The 16572-nt window shown below is 40.1% G+C and overlaps 1 protein-coding gene across 4 annotated transcripts in view; it reads right to left on the bottom strand.

Moving 5' to 3' along the window:
* The window catches only part of erc2 (ELKS/RAB6-interacting/CAST family member 2), a 39148-nt gene that overhangs the window by 10933 nt on the left and 11643 nt on the right, over positions 1-16572 (bottom strand). For 2 of the 4 annotated variants that reach the window (XM_072382107.1, XM_072382108.1), the window contains exons 3-12: positions 13740-13763; positions 10941-11375; positions 10581-10655; positions 8059-8214; positions 7090-7257; positions 6462-6629; positions 5207-5344; positions 3453-3593; positions 3129-3269; positions 778-813 (exon numbers count right to left, since the gene is read on the bottom strand). In XM_072382107.1, the coding sequence (XP_072238208.1) occupies positions 778-813; positions 3129-3269; positions 3453-3593; positions 5207-5344; positions 6462-6629; positions 7090-7257; positions 8059-8214; positions 10581-10655; positions 10941-11375; positions 13740-13763 (1482 nt within the window). The remainder of the gene's footprint in view (positions 1-777; positions 814-3128; positions 3270-3452; positions 3594-5206; positions 5345-6461; positions 6630-7089; positions 7258-8058; positions 8215-10580; positions 10656-10940; positions 11376-13739; positions 13764-16572) is intronic. The other 2 variants (XM_072382110.1, XM_072382109.1) reach the window with 2 other exon arrangements.

Below are 16572 nucleotides of genomic sequence, written 5' to 3'. Positions count from 1 at the left end.
TCCAACGACTCTTTGTGAACAGGCTGTCATTTGATACAACTTTGCAAACTGAATTCCTCATGTGTGCTTTGCAGAACAAAGCAGCATTATGTTGCCTTTAGGATCAGTGATCACAGACACTAAAATTGCCCTGATCAACATCTAAACTAAACATTTTACAGCTAGACTTATCACTACTGTTTATCAGACTAAGCCTTTTATTTAAATAATTTTCAAACAGCAGAACTGTTTTGTTTTTTTTAGTTTATATAAAACAAAAACTTAGTATAGTTAACAACTGTAGAGCTAATTTAATGAAAAAGGTCTTATAGTCTAAAAGAAAAAAGTTCTTATTGAAACTGTTTGAGAAGAGTATAATAGTCATTCAGGAAGCCTTATCAATGGTTTAGTTATTCACAGACCAGTATATAACTAAAAGGATATTCCATAATTAGCAAAATCATTTCTTTGAAAATGTTTTCACAGAAAGCATCTAATAATGTGGAGATAGAGCAAATTCCAGCTGACAAAAAACCTGAATACTGAATATGTCGCACTAGTTTCACCACATGTCACACACAACAGACAGTTACAGAAAGAGTACATTGCACAGGACTCTCAGCGCAGTGTAAAGCTCATTATATCAGTACAGTGCAATGCGCAACATGCATGTGGGTGGAAAAAAAGCAAAGCCTGTGCTGGGATTTGCCATGATCACCATCTAGCATATTTCAGAGAAGTTGTCAGTGTCCTCATGCTTTCAATATGTGCCTCACAGAGCTGGAGAGAGGAACTTACGGGGTTGTTCATGTGACTGAATAGCTGCTCAGCTTGCTACATTGCAAACGGATGGGGTTGAGGAAGGGACAAGGGACGGGTGGGGGTCCAGGAAGAGTAAATGTTAGGGCGTAGTTTGAGCCAGAGGAGATAACAGCAGGATCAGACATGTTACAATACATGTTTGACAGACAAATAACACAGTTTCAGTACAGCATATGTTGTTAATGGTTAACAGCAGTGCAACACAGATAACTGCGGTGGAACATAGACAGGGAAAGTCTGTGGATTATGGAGACTGAGAAAATGATGTTGGGGTGCGGGGGTATCTTAATGGACTGTCTGCTCTGTGCAGCATCCTAACAAAGAATGGCAGCGTGTTATAGGAGAGGAAGCATGATGGTCGCCATTATCCTAATGAACGGAGCTTTGCATGAAGCCTGTTCATGTTCCTTGTTCAGAGAAGATTACAGACACATTATCAGTACAGGTTTTTGCATTCTTATTGTATCTCCTGAATGAGAAACCATTTGTTCTGTTGGTCACTTAGAGTTGCCCTCTATGAATATACAATACAGTAGCTGAATAGCAGCAATGTCTGCAGCAAAACTACTCTGAACATTTTCACTAAAAATAAGAAGAAATGCATACCATCTTTCTCAAGTTTGCACCTATGTCACAAATCAAGAGGTCCCTTATGTCACGGTGAGCTTTTTCATTTCTCCACAGTGGACACACAGCTTTTGGCTCTTAACTTAAGTTTGGCACAGTTAAAGAGGAACATCTCTATCATCTTGATTCAGAGCAGAGAGGCTCTCAACAGTTCAACTAAAGGCATTTCTGCTTCAACAGAAAGTTCAACCAACAATGACTGCTAAAACATTTGAAAAAACATGTGAAACATTCTTATTCATTAAACATCCTTTTTCCAGTAATGGTACTGTACATTTGCGGGTGAGAGTTTGAAACGATGTCACCACAATTTCCATTTCAGCATAAAACATGATCTTCCTGAGCAGATCAAGTTGCTTGGTTGTTTAAGGCTTTTTAGCCGATGCTAAATCAGTCTTGTGATTCCAACCCCTGTAATTAATTATAGACTATAACATGTTTTTGTTGTGAAATGGTAACTGTTACACACTTTATGGCACCTTTTTAACCTTGTCTGGGTTCATGTTTCTCATTAACACACTATTCAATCTAAATATCAGATCACACACTGATAAATGTGAGGTTCAGTGTCATGTCCAAGGACACTTCGATACATAGAGACACTGGAATCAAACTACCAACCTTCGAGTTCAAAGGCTACCACTCAACCAGCTGAGCCACTACTCCAACAAAACAATTGACCCCCACTTTGACTTTTCTTCAGATACACATTGTGCTGTATCTGAAATAATCAACAATCAATGATAAAGAAGTCCCTATAGACATGAATGGGAAGAATGTTCTGAGCTAAAGCGTATTGACATTCAACAGAGAGAGAAAGAAAGAAAAATGTTTAACCCACTGCAGCAGCCACAGTTGTTGCTGTGTTGGCATAAATTTTTCATCAAAACATTGGGAAACAAGTTTTTCCCTCTTTTAGAGTAAATCTTTAAGCCAACGGACAGACACTTTTTGTTCTTCGAGACTCAAAATAACAAAATACGTTTAACTGGCCCAAACACTCCAATACAAAATGAGAATAGAGTTTTTCAGAAAAAAATAAAAAAATGTGACTCAGTTTTTAACTTGCCCATATGTTCAAATGACAATGACATTAGAAACATAAATGTCACACAGATAAGTGCAGGAAAGTTTCCCTCAAGGTGGCAAAACTGCATCATGAGGAGTTTTGTTACCCCCTTTAAATGTCAGTGGTTCAAGACAAAGTTAGTCTGAGTTTCATAAAATTTTACACTTAAACTCACCCTCGCAGCCTGAACTGCCATTGTAATATACTGCTGATAGACATTTGATAATCAACAGTGCATATCGTACCTGTTGTGTTAACACACACTTAGCTTAAACCTTTGATCATCTAGCAAGAGACAAAAGAATATGATAATTGATGATAGCACCTAGTTCATTTCAAAATTATGCCAGCTGGTTTGTTAAAATACCAAGAGCTCCTGATAAAGTATCAGTATATGATATGATGGGTATGCAAAAGTCTTATTTGTGCAGTACTGCAATCTGTCAATTATTTCGAGCAAAAGAAAAAAATATGGCACCAACCTAAGCAGTGCATCTAATTATGAAACATTTTTTAATCTAAAGATTGTGGTTTGGTTAAACATTGGTAGTTATATGTTTCATAAAATCAGAATCAAAGCTGCACATTAAATGGTGTTGATTAGTGAATATACACTGAGACACACGCTTACCTTCTGCAACTGCGTCTCCAACTTACTACACTCCTCTTTTTTCTGCTCGATGGCAATCTCCAGTGACTTGAGCTTTGAATCCTTCTTGAGTCCAGAAGACGCCAGGGATGATGCATGTTCTTTGAGGTCGATGAGACTGGACTACAGGAGGAGAATCAGTACATACGGTTAGCTCAAGTTGAAATCCGACAACGTGGTGCAGAGTCAACAGGTGTAAATAGGCCACAGTGCCAGAGGCGAGGAATGTGAAGGTACAGCATGTGTACACATTACACAGTCATGTGGAACACTACAAAAACTTTTTAAGGACAGTCTGTCACCGACCTCTTTCTCAGTTAATTCTATCTGAAGGCTGTTGACCTTCTCCTTCAGGTCTTTGTTCTCCTTCTTATATGAATCCACTTCTTCCAGGCGTTCTCTGTCTTCCCTCTCCCTTTGGTCCTTTAAACGCTCAATAATTCTCTCCTAATGGATGTTCACACACATAAACACACAAACATAATATCATTAAACATGCTTGCTTGACTTAAAAATTAGGGTCCATGTTCATGTGGTTTTAAGATTTACAGAATTAAATAATAAACTTTAAATGATGCTCTCAGTAGATCACATATTTAATCACAAGGAGAAGATTTGCATCGTTTCATTCGTTTTTTTTTTTTTGAGCCTTACAACTTCATGTTAACTGTATGACTAAAACTCTTATCTTCATATCCTATGTAGCAATTCACATGAAATCATCATGAAACTATTGCAGTCATAAAGATTATAAAGGGAAATAAGATCAGGTTTAAGTTAAATGTGTAATTACAGGACATGAATTTGGACTTACTTTGAAAAAAGGATGAGATAGGAAAAAGAGTTGTACTTTTCTTCCCCTGACCATAAACTGCTGCTATTTCTCTCATGTGATAAATTCGTTTAGTTTGATCAACATCGTCGATAAAGCAAGAAAGGTTGCATGTGAAAAAGCACCATAATTTGACACGGAAACATGTCTGATTTACTGACAAACTTACTATGTGAACCTGTGAACCAGCTCGATGTACAGGGAAAAATGATCAGTAGAAAAGGGCCCGATACCTCATACTCCCAAAGCACCTCCCAAAGGACACCACAAGGGATGCAGAGGTAAGCCACAAAACACATGTAAGACTGGTTGAGCAACCTCCCAGGCATCGTCCAGTGTCCTTGTGAGGGTAGAGAGCTGTGTCGGTGTTTCACGACCAGGGCAAAACCCACATTTATCATCTTAGACTTTCCCATAGAAGCTGTTGGGCGAATCCAGGGGCACTGTCACAAACTTCTACATGAAGCTGCACAGGCATGTCAGAAAGTGCAACAACATCCACAGCTTTCAAGAACTCCGGGTGAATCTTATCAAACCCTGGGGCCCTGCCGCCACAGAGCTGTTTAAAGAAAGCGCATTCATCACTGATTCTGTTCATATCCACCATTATGAACAACACACCATCTGCTTCATTATAAGTGCTAAAATATCGTCTCGAATCCTTCCTTTATTTCCACCAGAGATTAGATAGTTTTATCAAACATGTCCGTATGCTCTATGTGAAGCTGCAAAAGCTTGCAGCTAACTTGTTAGTGCAAAGATTTGAAACAGGAAGAAAACAGGTAACATAATCCACAAGATGATATAAAGTTCACAGATGAAAACTACAAAAGATTGAGGCCAAGGGGACACTGAACAAGCTTATTCACACCCATCCATCCATCTTCTGTGAGGCAACAGTGGTAACCACAACACCAACCATCAAACAGTTTGATACGTGCACTCAGTCTTATTTCAGGACAAAATGTTTCTAGGCTGATAAAAAAAATGTACAAAGCTGTTCTCTGATTTTTGTCACCCTGCTGTCAGGAGCGATCCCTCATTGTGGCAGGAAGGATCTACTTTCTTCAGATCAGGGCACCGTGACAGTGGTCGGAGGTTTTAAATTCGCCTTAATCCAGAGTCCACAGTCCATTTCTGACCATGAAGGGGAATTTTACCAGCCCAGATACTGACATTTTTATCCAGTACAACCTACATCAGATAATGCTCCAGCCCTGTACTCTACCTTCTCTGACAGCGCCTCCTCCAAGGTGGCCAGGGCAGTATCTGTGTTACTGGAGTCGGTCTGTAGAGATTTGATCCTGTCCTTGAGGTTTCCCAGCTGCTTGTCTTTGTCCCGCAGCTGCTCCTGCAGGTTCTCAATCTGACTCAGTGTGGAGGAGAAGAGGAGAATAACAGGAAGTGTGAATAACAGTAAATATCATGGTCTCTAGTTTAGACAATGATCTAAGGTTTATATAACAGTCATACTTGGAGAAGAAGTCTTTCAAGATTAATTGTGATGGGCCTTTAGAACAAAACATTTAACTACAATAACACATTAAAAAAGAGTTAATAAAAGAGTCCAATAAAGAATATATATACAGATGCTATTGGTGCGTATATGGAAACTTATCATTCAGTACATTATGGTATTTAAGACAGTATTTTTCTATTCTATTCTATTCTACAGTAAAAATCTTACATGAAAAAGTCAGAATGATGTTAAAACATTGATTTACAAAATATATTAATCCAGTATTTGTTTTAGAATAATACAATGACAACGTAGCAAACGGTCCAACTATGAAATTTTAATGTCTTATTGTCTTGGATAGAGGCCGTTTACTCCTGTGTTGCATAACCTCTTCTTCTAACAACACTGTAAGAGTTGGGAACTGAGGGGACCGTGACAGTTCTATACTATCATTTCTAATTCTACGATGCATCAAATGTGTGAAAGGGTGACATGTTGCAACCACAGGCAGGCCAGTTCACTACCAAGACTCTTTTAGTGTGGAGCGTTGTCACTAGATGGAATTTTTTTGGAAAAGAGGGTTATAAAGAGAAACAACTAGAAATAACCACATCAGGAGATGAATTTAGAAATCACGAGAAATTACTATACAAACGAGTGAGCGGGTGAGAGTGAAAGCGGGAGTAACACTCTGGGAGTATTTATAGCATACACTCACACTCAGTCACACATACTAGAGCGAGTGAGGCAGAAATCTCTTCCTGCTGGTCTTTCTATGGACACTTTCCCCCCCTGAGTACAAGAGACACGGTTACCTTTATTGGCAAGGCTAAGCACTCTGTTTGTCTTTTCACAGAGTGAAATTCAGAGCACTAAATCACTGTTTATTTAACATTTCTGATGAGATCTGGTGTAAAATTACATAACACGCCATCACTCAGTGTAGTCGACAAATAATGTAACAATTTATTTGCAGGTTTAATGAGAACATTTTCCTCAGCCTTAACATTTCCTTGAGTCTCACCTTCTTCTGCAGGACATTAATCTTCCTCTCCTTGACCTCCAGCATGTCCTTCATGTCCCTGATTTCTCCAGCGAGAGTTCCTTTTTCCTCTGTCAGGTCCTGAAGCTGCTTGGTTTTCTTGTTCAGAAAGGACTCTTTCTCCTCCAGACGCAGACGTAAAGCATCCACCTAAGCGCCACACAGAAGTCCACAGAGTGAGCGTACTTGGAGTAAAATAGGTTTGCACAGTGTTGGCTTGAGCTGTTTTTCAAAAAGGAGCTTGCTTTAAAAAAAAATTGCAGGAAAAGGACCATTTATTTAAAGTTCTTAGTTAAATCCCCATGCAGCTGCAGAGAAAACATGGCAGAGGAGTATTTACTTGTTTCGGAAAGTTCAGTTTGCACATGACAGTAACCTTAATGCTGCCACGGGTATTTAGCTTTTTGACGTTTTTTCATTAGAAATGCTTTGACAGTACACTTTCTGAGGTGGTGACCTGAGTTATAGCACACTTCAGACTCCCCAGAGTGCTGCATACACTAGCCTCTGAGCAAGCCTATTATATGGTCAGTTTGGCCATATTGGGCTGAAATGTCTTGTGAGGCTGTGTTTTGTTAAGTTGACAAACAAGCGGAGGGATTTCCTTTACCTCTGTTTGCAGGATGGCAGCACGTTGCTCCTTGGCAGTGAGAGACTCTTTGAGGACCTCGATATGCTGTTTGCAGTCTGAGTTCTGGTTGTTGAGAGTCTCTAGCTTTGTTTGCAGAGCCAGTAGCTCTGACTCTTTCTTTGACAATTCCTGCTTCAGTTGGTCAATCTGCACAGCACACAAAACACACCTCTTCACAGAACCGGAACAATTTAGTGTTTTTACCATCGTGACATAAGCCAGCGCAAGAAACCTCCTCTGACTGAACAGTGAGCGAGTCATTAAAGCTTTTGCACTATTTTCATCAACACACTTTTTTCCCATTAAAATTGCATTTGGGACCGACTCCCCTGCATTCATCATATATTATACATCATCTCTATTCATGATTGATGAAAAGAGCCCTAAAAATAGAGTAACAACATTGTGGCTGCTCTGTGCCTGGTCTACGAGTATAGAGACTTTGTAAACACAGAGTTAAACCTCTGAGGAGTAACTAATGCCCAAGAGAACTGCAAACACATACACCTTGACTTAAGCACAGATTTTCAGCAACTACGCATGAGACTTATATAACTCCAAAGCTGACATGTACACAAGCTTACGTCACAGAAAAGTAAGGCACGTGAGTTCAGTTTAATGAATCTGATTGTCTGAATTTACTTTGACAGCTCTTTTACACTCTCTGAACTTACTTCACATTGCAATTTAAACTGCCCACAGAGGAATGAAGGATGAGCTTTTATACTTGCAAATTAACAGAGGAAAAGTTTGTGTGCATTCAAAGATTTGGTATTTCTGGTATCCTTGACCCTAAACTCTTCTTTGAAAACAGCTGGTCATGCTCTCTCTGAAGAAGTAGCTTTATATAACAGATGCTGTATGCACAGGTCTATCTGTTCAATCAAAAATATGTTTATTTTTCTCTTTTAAGTTGTACTTTGACTGTACAATACAAGCGATCTCTACCTTGGTCTTCATAAACTTGGAGTGGTTCTTGTAGACCTCCATCTGTTTGATCTCCTCCTCTCTGTCCTCTGTGTTCAGTAAGCCGTTTGCCTTCAGCATCTGGATCTCATCCTCCAGATCTCGAATGTTGCGCTCCAGAGAAGCGATTTTTGTGTCCTGCACACAAACAGGCGAAAAGAGACACACCTCAAAACCAGCGCTGGCATGTCCACAAGTTGCATGCTGCAAATGAACCTGAACTACGGACAAGAGTCCAGGAAAGACATAAAGACTGAAGAAACCAAAAAAGGATTAAGAAAGACAGAGAGAGTGAGGGGGAAAGGGTAGATATAGAGAATAGAAGAAGCTCTTTGGTTTGGCTCAGAGAAACTGCAGTATCTGTCGGTGAAATCAAAAAGCCCTCTACCCAGCTCCATGCAGCAGCTCAAAGGATTAATCACCATTGGGAAATACTGAGCGCACATCCAGCTTGGACAGATCCTCCAGGACCGGAAAGAAACGCGCAGAAGGACAAGGAAGAAAAAGTAACACGCTGTAGCTTTTGCCGTAGTTGCTGGCAGAAAAATGCAGAATCCAGTCTCTGGACTGCGACTGAGAGTGCAGCTTTAGCTTCACGGCTTTTTAAATAAATAATAGTACGTCTTTAAGATTAGCCATGGTTCATCTCCCTCTTGAGCAGAGAATAGAGCAACCTTGTTCTTTCCTGTCTTTTTTTTCTTTTGATGGCCCTCTTGCTCTCCTTTGTAATGTCTCTGAACTTGTGAACTTCTGGCCGTTAGCAGGGTCAGTCGCAGCCCACTGCAGAAGAAGATGGGTAACGTATTATAATGAAGAATGAAGGATCTGAGAGGTTACCGTGAATGCATGAGAACTGCACATGTACATGCACTTCACCCTGCTGCTGCATCTCATCTTGGTCTCCGTGTTACAAGAAGAGCATCAATGAACTGATATTGCTGTAACAGACATAAGACGGCGTACCTTCAGAGCAGACTGACTTATTCCATCCACATGTAATCACTGATGCATCGACCTGGTCAGTTAATCTTGCTGTTTATCTTTCTCTGCATCTGTATGTCTCTCTGTATCTCTATCTCCCTGCATACTGGCCTCTCACTGTCATAAACAACCACACCTGTTTCCATGGCAGCAGCAGGCAGGCTATATACTGTGCTCTGTCTCTGGTGAGTGAGGAGGAGAGGGCGGGAGGGCTGTGGAGCGGGGAGAGGGAGGGTGGATTATTCGTGCTTCCATCAGCATCAACACAGTGGGAGAGAGGAGAAATGCAGGGTCTTCCTCCATAGCACAGGAGGAGAAGGAGGAGGAGGAGGCGGGACTTCCCTCACTCTGTATGAAAATCAACAGGGTCCAAGAGCCCTGATGTCACATGACCATGCTGAGGGAGGCTGGGGCTTGCACCTCGCCGATCCAGCCGAGCGAGAGGGGCTGTGTCAGCTCAGCGATGATGTCATGATTTATTTTGAGGAAGTGATGTCAGGCCTCTGCAGTGAGGCTGGTGGTGTCTACAGCGGTTCAGGAGCTGGATGGTTCTGAAATTCTCTACTGTCACATCCAGCTGTTGTAAAACAAGCGCTGGTATAAAAACACATTTTCACCCTTTTGAAACAAATCATGTATTTATATATACACATACATAATATGTATATTACAGCTTTATCTGTGTTAAAAAAATCCAAAACTGATAACATGAAAAATAGATTTTTCTTAATCTGAAAGCCAAACATGGTGGTGGTGGGTGGGGTCCCTAAAACTGCAATGAGAGTCTGCAATCTTCTTAATTATTGTGTAATGTAGTGTGCATATATCTCCCAATATTTAAATGCTCATTAAAGTCAACTTAAAGCTTCAGAGATTTATAAAACACCTCTACATGTTCCTGTCATTCTCAGAGACATGTTTTAAGGCTTGCATTAGCAGCAAACATCATAAAGAAGCTCTGGACATCATTTGATAAGTATCCTTTGCTATGTTTTAGCTTAGCATTATGGGTGTGTTTGCAAACCATGAATGAAAGTTTTAAATGTAGCTTCACATTTCAAATCAATACTCTCTCAGAATGACATTCAAACAATAAAATAGGTGATGTTTGCAGACAGTGTGTCGAAGAGCTAATTATCGAGAAAAATATGTAATTACAATTCATTGAAACGTTTGTGGTAAAGTTTGACTTCTTGTTTATGTTTACACCATGGCTTTGTGGGTGTATTCAGTGCAAGCCCATGTGTGAGATGAAGAGATGTGACAGTGTGTTGATGATTGACTCAGCAACTGAGAATCACAATGCCAACAATGCAATCAGCAGGACAGCCATCAGCAAAATTCAGAGCAGATATTACAATACAGGGCCTGTGAATGTCAATCACATAAGCAAACACACACACACACACACAATATCTGCTCCTAGACAATAGAAGATGATAAACAATTATTTCAGGATGCCCTGTTTTGAGGAGCTGCTGTGAGCGTTTATGTTCCAGCTGTGACGTGAATCAAGTTCTTACTTTCATCTCTATAATGGTCTGCAGGGCTTTGGTTTTGCTTGGATCCTGATGCAGCTGATTTCTTCTGTGCAGTTCCTTCAAGACAGAAAAAAATAACAATATTCTCACCTCAACAAAAAGCAGGACAGTCTGGCAACAAAAGAAGAAAATGCACCAAACAATGCATAGAAAGTTGTCTCGTGGTGCAAACTGTTTCATGCAACAAATGTGCTCTGCAGTTTTCAGTTACCACATTACATAATCCTTGTGATACATGCAGAGGGGAAGACTGTGTTGATACTCAACACTTCCATCTAGTGACAACAAAATAAAAGAACACCCCCTTATATTAACCTCAGAATAGCTCTGGCCATAATGTACCTCTCGCAGATGGATGTTCTCCTTCTCCTTCTGATCTAAGATAACTTCCAGGTGTCCAAGCTGGGCCTCTGCCTCAGCAATACGCCTGGCTCTCTCCTGCTCCTCCTCCTCAGAAGCTCTGCCCGGCCCAGGAGGCAGCCCTTTGCTCTGCAGCATCTCCAGCAGCTTCTTAATGGACTCATCTCTGGCACCAAGTGTTTGTTTCTGTGTCTCGATCCTCAGCTCCATCTCCTCCAGGGTCTTTCTCAGCAGGAATAGCTCCTTGGCCTGCCTGTCATGTTCAGCCTGCAGCCGGCGGAAGTTCTCCTCTGTCAGCTCGATGGTGGTGAAATGTTCAGAGCCAGAACGGTTGCCACTCTCTTGCTGCAGCAGGTGGTTGAGGTCTCGCTGTGTGCGCAACTCATCCTGCAGAGCCTGGATAGTCATCTGGAGATGCTGATACACACACGCGCACACACACACGCACACACACATGCACATACACACACAGACAAACTCAACAATTACTGAAATTAATTTCAGGAATACACAAAATGCACCTTTTTTCATGATAACATTAAACATTGGGGATACACATATAGGAATACACACATTTGCAGTGGTCTCACATGGTTTTGTAGACTAATACAGCAGGCTGAACATGAGGGAAACATTACTTACCTTCATAGATCTTGAGAAACAACTAAACTGTGAACTTCTGATGTTGCAAAAAGACACAATGGATTATTTGTTGAAAAAAAAATCAAGATAATCCAATCCATGTTACAATTAAATTAAAAAAAAGTCTCTTCTTTTAGTGAAACAACGTTAAGATTGAGTCACATCATAGCTGCCAACCTGATTAATTAATTATTGCTGTGCTGAGAAAGACCACTCTTTTACTACATATATTGGTACACTTCTGAATTTGGGTTGTTAACTGGTTAAATACAGAAAAAAGCATGATCGGGCTGTCCAACAGCATAAGTCTTTACAGCCTGAAATCCTGAGCGACATGGACACAAATACTGTGTTTCAAACTTCACAGGAAGCACCGGGACATGAGGAAAAGGTTTACGCAGTGCATCTGAGTTGGAAGTGGCCCAAACTGTGAAGTGAATAACCAGAAACTACAGTATTCAGCCACGGTAACTGAACGTGTTAATGTTTGTGAGTACTGTATGTGCATCCACATTAAATTACATTATACTGCACACTTAAGTCTTAAATACAGATGGGTTACAAATTGAAGGGATTGATTTAATGAGTGCAGAAGCAAAATGGATGCAGATGCCTGCCTGGTATAATTAAGCTGTTAACATTCAATCATGCTCTGTGGCATTTTGTATCAAGATGGAGAGAGGAAAAAATTGTTGGTTGATGGCAAGAACTTTAAGACTGCTTAACTGACTGGTGCGTCGGGAGGAACAACGACTGATGTGTGATTTCGATCTGTGGGAAACGTGTCAGTGTAACATTGGAAATTGTGGTCAGCAGCACTCATTCAATGGCCATGGTGCCAGTGCATTAGTGAGACATATGAGTAAGAACAGAGGGCAAACTCTTCCTCATGTAACTGAGGTTGTAATTTGAGGATGTGGTCAAATTGTCATTAAAGTCAGTTCATCCACAATTGCATAAGCTGCAGTGCATTAACCACTTATTACTAATGTGAATGCAGATACTTAAGAGCCCAGAGCAAACACTTCAAACAACCACTGTCCCACACATATTTGGATAAAATATATGATCAGAGGAGTGTTTCTATATTCTGAAGTAAGTAAGTACATAAGAGACATTTGCCAGAAAGGACAGTTGCAGGCTTGAGTGCTTGACCTTTAACTGAGGTGGCTCTGTTATTCTGTGCAGGGCATTTTGCTGGAAAAATTTGGAAGCACTTGTCCCGTTACAGGGAAGAATCACAGCAAATCAATACAAAGTTGCTCTGAGTGTTCATCTTTACCCTGCGATGAAATATTTCTTTACTGACTGGGGTGGGATCTGGCAGAATAGCATAGCTCCCATCCGTAGGCTACAACAGGTCACTGAGTAGTTTGATGAGTATGAAAATGATGTTAATCATATCCTAGATCCTTTGAAATAACTAGATATCAACCCAATCAACCACTTGTGCAAGAACCTGGATGGAGCGCGGTCTGCGCTACTGTCATGAAAACATCAGATGGAGAAATTCTTTTTTAAAAATGTGTTCAATCCTTGCAGTAGAGTTCTCGAGACTAGTAACAAAGTGACAACAGTGACCTAACACATAATACAGAGAGACCTTGTGTTGTCTCTTCCTTTAATTTGTCCCCCATGTGTATTTTAGTGTTTGTAAGGACGTTGGTTCTACGTTTAGGGGATTAACATTTGGGCCGAGTTTCTGTCAAAGATTAACTTTGGCATGATTGACCAGTTCTTCCATCACAGAGAGAAAATACAGAACAATCCATGTGCAGAAAAATGGCCCAATTAAGTTTTGAAGGATTCGATCCAGCTTCCTTCTCTGAAATCAAAACAACTTTGCAGGCTGTGGTTTACAGGGTTTGTGCCACTACAGAGGGGTGGAGCATGACACACGTTGAAACCGACATAATAAAACAAACCAATCACTTTTTAGTTTCACAGTCTCTATGGGGAAACGTATGACAGTTCAAGGGATAAGGAGGAAAATATTTCACTTTCTTTGGGAGGTTAAAGGGCTCGTTAAAGAAGAGGTTGTACGGTGCAAAGGGACTGCCAGGTGTCTGAGAAAACACGGCACACTGAAGGTGACTCTATGTTGTGCACGCAACACAAGGTGCAAACATAGGGACAAACCTTGGTTCTCCTGGCATCCAGCAGCTGCAGAGCATGGGCAGAATGAACAGAAAAACAAATGTATGTTGAAAACAGAGCATCAGAGCCTGATGCAACAGAGATGGATGATCAACATAGACCAGCCAGATTTAAAATGACAGCTGCTGGTTTATCAGTCCTCAGACTTCAGTCAGTACAGCATATACACAACAAACTTTTTTCACAGCTGACATTTTGGCTTGTTATAGCAGAAAAGATGAAAATAATATTCTATAACCATACCGTCGTTTAATTTTACTAAGACACTTTCAAGGTGCTGGTACTAAGCACGATAACTCCGGCACAATTTGAGCAGAGTCATTTTTTTCACCTGATTAATCTTTTATAACAAGTCAACATGTCTGCCGTGAAAAAATCTTAATATGTACAAACAAAACATGAATTTTTCAAGATGACCTTTCTGGAAAGAGATGATGAAAATATTTGAAATGGGTGTCCAATTATTCTGACAGACCACAACAATTTTTTCATTTATTGATCTCAGATTAATTGTTTCAAGAAAATTATGTAGCAGCAGTGACTGTAGAGCCATAATGAATAAAATTAGCATGACCAAATGTTTGTTTTTGCGTATCAGTGATAAGATCATGTGTTATTGTAGTGTTGTTAAATGCATATTTTTGCCATTTAGGAGCTGTAACAAGTAGATAAAAAGAAAATTCAACTTCTACATAACGGATTCATCATTAAAGGGATTGATGATATTTCTCAAATGCACATTTGCTGTTTTTTTTGCTTATATGATGGCAAACTATCTAATTTTGATGACTTTCAATTATTTGTTCTACAAAAGCAGGACTTTTGAAGATGTTAACATGGCCTTCTGATGATTGCTTTGTCTTTTTAACTATTTTAACATTTTGTAGGCTACATAAATAAATTATTAAAAAATGGTGAGGAGATCACTCAAAACATAAGAATCGTACATTCCAGGTTGAATCTATGATCTTTATCATCTATTATTTCTGTGGGAATAAAAGACAAATCCTTGCTGGCTAACCTCTTCAGCACAAGGCTGACATGATACAGTGTAAGGTGATACGGGGTGGATATGTGCTCTTCCACCCACCAGGGGGCAGTGTTTGTGTCACCAGTGAATGCTGATGAATCTCCTGCTGACTGCTGTCATAGCAAACTGTTGGTCACACACCCTTTTCTGACTCACTGCTATTTGGTGCGGCAACAGAAATCATGCAGCTCCTGAATGTTAAATTTTCATGCTGAGTGTCAACTACTGACACTCAACATGGACTCCTACTTCCCCATGACAAATAAATATAACTGACAATAAAGAAACCAAACCTAAAAATTAGAAAACCTTCTCACTGACAAACACATTTCCTAAAGAGCCAAATAACATTTTGCAACTACACAGAGAAAACATGAAATACAGCATTAAAAAAAAGTATCAACATGTTGTTTTAATTACAAACAGAGGGCACTTTACTAGCAAGCACTAGTAAGAGTGAAGTGTGGCCATGGACGATATAAATACTGCAAATACTGCTACCCCATTGAAACATCACCTATTTCTGTCTTCTCATGTCTCCTCTTATCCTCCATCATTTCTGCTCCCTCATTCTTCCCTGATCAATAACCTGCTGTCTTGGAACTAAACTGCAGGAGACAGTCCAATGCTTCCATTTGCATAATTGCACTGAGGCTTAAAGTGGCTACATGGCCATTCCTCCCATATCACACCGTCACTCACAGCAGAGGTGTAGCAGTTCTTATGAGTCGCTCATGACTCAGCGAACTTTGGTATTGTGATCACTCTGTCTTATGAGAAGGTTTCTCATTCTTTTGCTGCATATACCAAAAAGAGATTTTACCAGCACTACAGAGAGATGTTGAGTCACACCGTACCTTTGCTACCTTACCTGACTGACATCTTGACCACTCAGGGGTAACTGGCTGCCATAAATTTTGTGGTGCAGAAAAAAAGGAATCCTTCAGAGAGCAACAACAGACAAAGAGTTGAATTCTGCCAGCTTTATAAATTTCTGTGGCAATCTCCCAAGCCATGTTCTTTATACAATCTTTTGACCTGCTGGTGGTAGCCATAAAAGCTCATCTGAGCTTCCTCATCACTGAAGAGGAGAGAAGAGGGAACAAATTAGTATTCTAAACAAAGTCTAAATTAACAGCAGAAAAGAAAGGCTAAGACAACTGAAATCAGCAGATTTTATCCTCTGGGTAGTTTTATTACCTGGACTTCAAGACATAAGAGTCATTACTGAGAGAGATGAAGAATGGTTCCCCATCAATATTCTATAGTCCTAAAACTTTTTTTAAAAAGTGCACAAAAAATGTAAACCCTTAACTATTAGTTTTGTGATGATGTAACAGTGTAATGATGTTCTAACCAGAGATCCAGAGCCTATTTTCATTTGAAAGCCTTATTTGTCCCGAGTTTTGTGTCGTAACAGTCTGTCCAACCATGCATACATGTTAGTGCACGTGAGTTTGTGTTGAAGCAAGTGAAGTTCAAATTTTTCTCAATTCCACAAACAGAGTTATATGATCAGGGTCTATGGCAATATATATATATATATGTTTTTTCCTGAGATAAAGCAGCATCCATTTCGCAAAGGTGCTTCTGGGACATGTAGAGAGGTGTGGGAAGAAATCCTGGATTATAAATTGGAGATTTAAGAGGGCTCAAGAGAGAAGTCTTCCCACAGAAGACACTGATCTTCAACCTTTAACTGTAACTAGTCCTGTCCATGATGCTCAACTATGCCCAACCTTATACAAACCACTTGCCTACTGTCTTTGAATCTGACCGACTATC

Source organism: Leuresthes tenuis, unplaced genomic scaffold (assembly GCF_036924035.1).
Source record: "Leuresthes tenuis unplaced genomic scaffold, fLeuTen1.0.hap1 SCAF_3, whole genome shotgun sequence".
NCBI lineage: Eukaryota > Metazoa > Chordata > Actinopteri > Atheriniformes > Atherinopsidae > Leuresthes > Leuresthes tenuis.
Note: the sequence above shows the minus strand (reverse complement) of the source record. Positions and strands in the feature narration are given on the sequence as shown.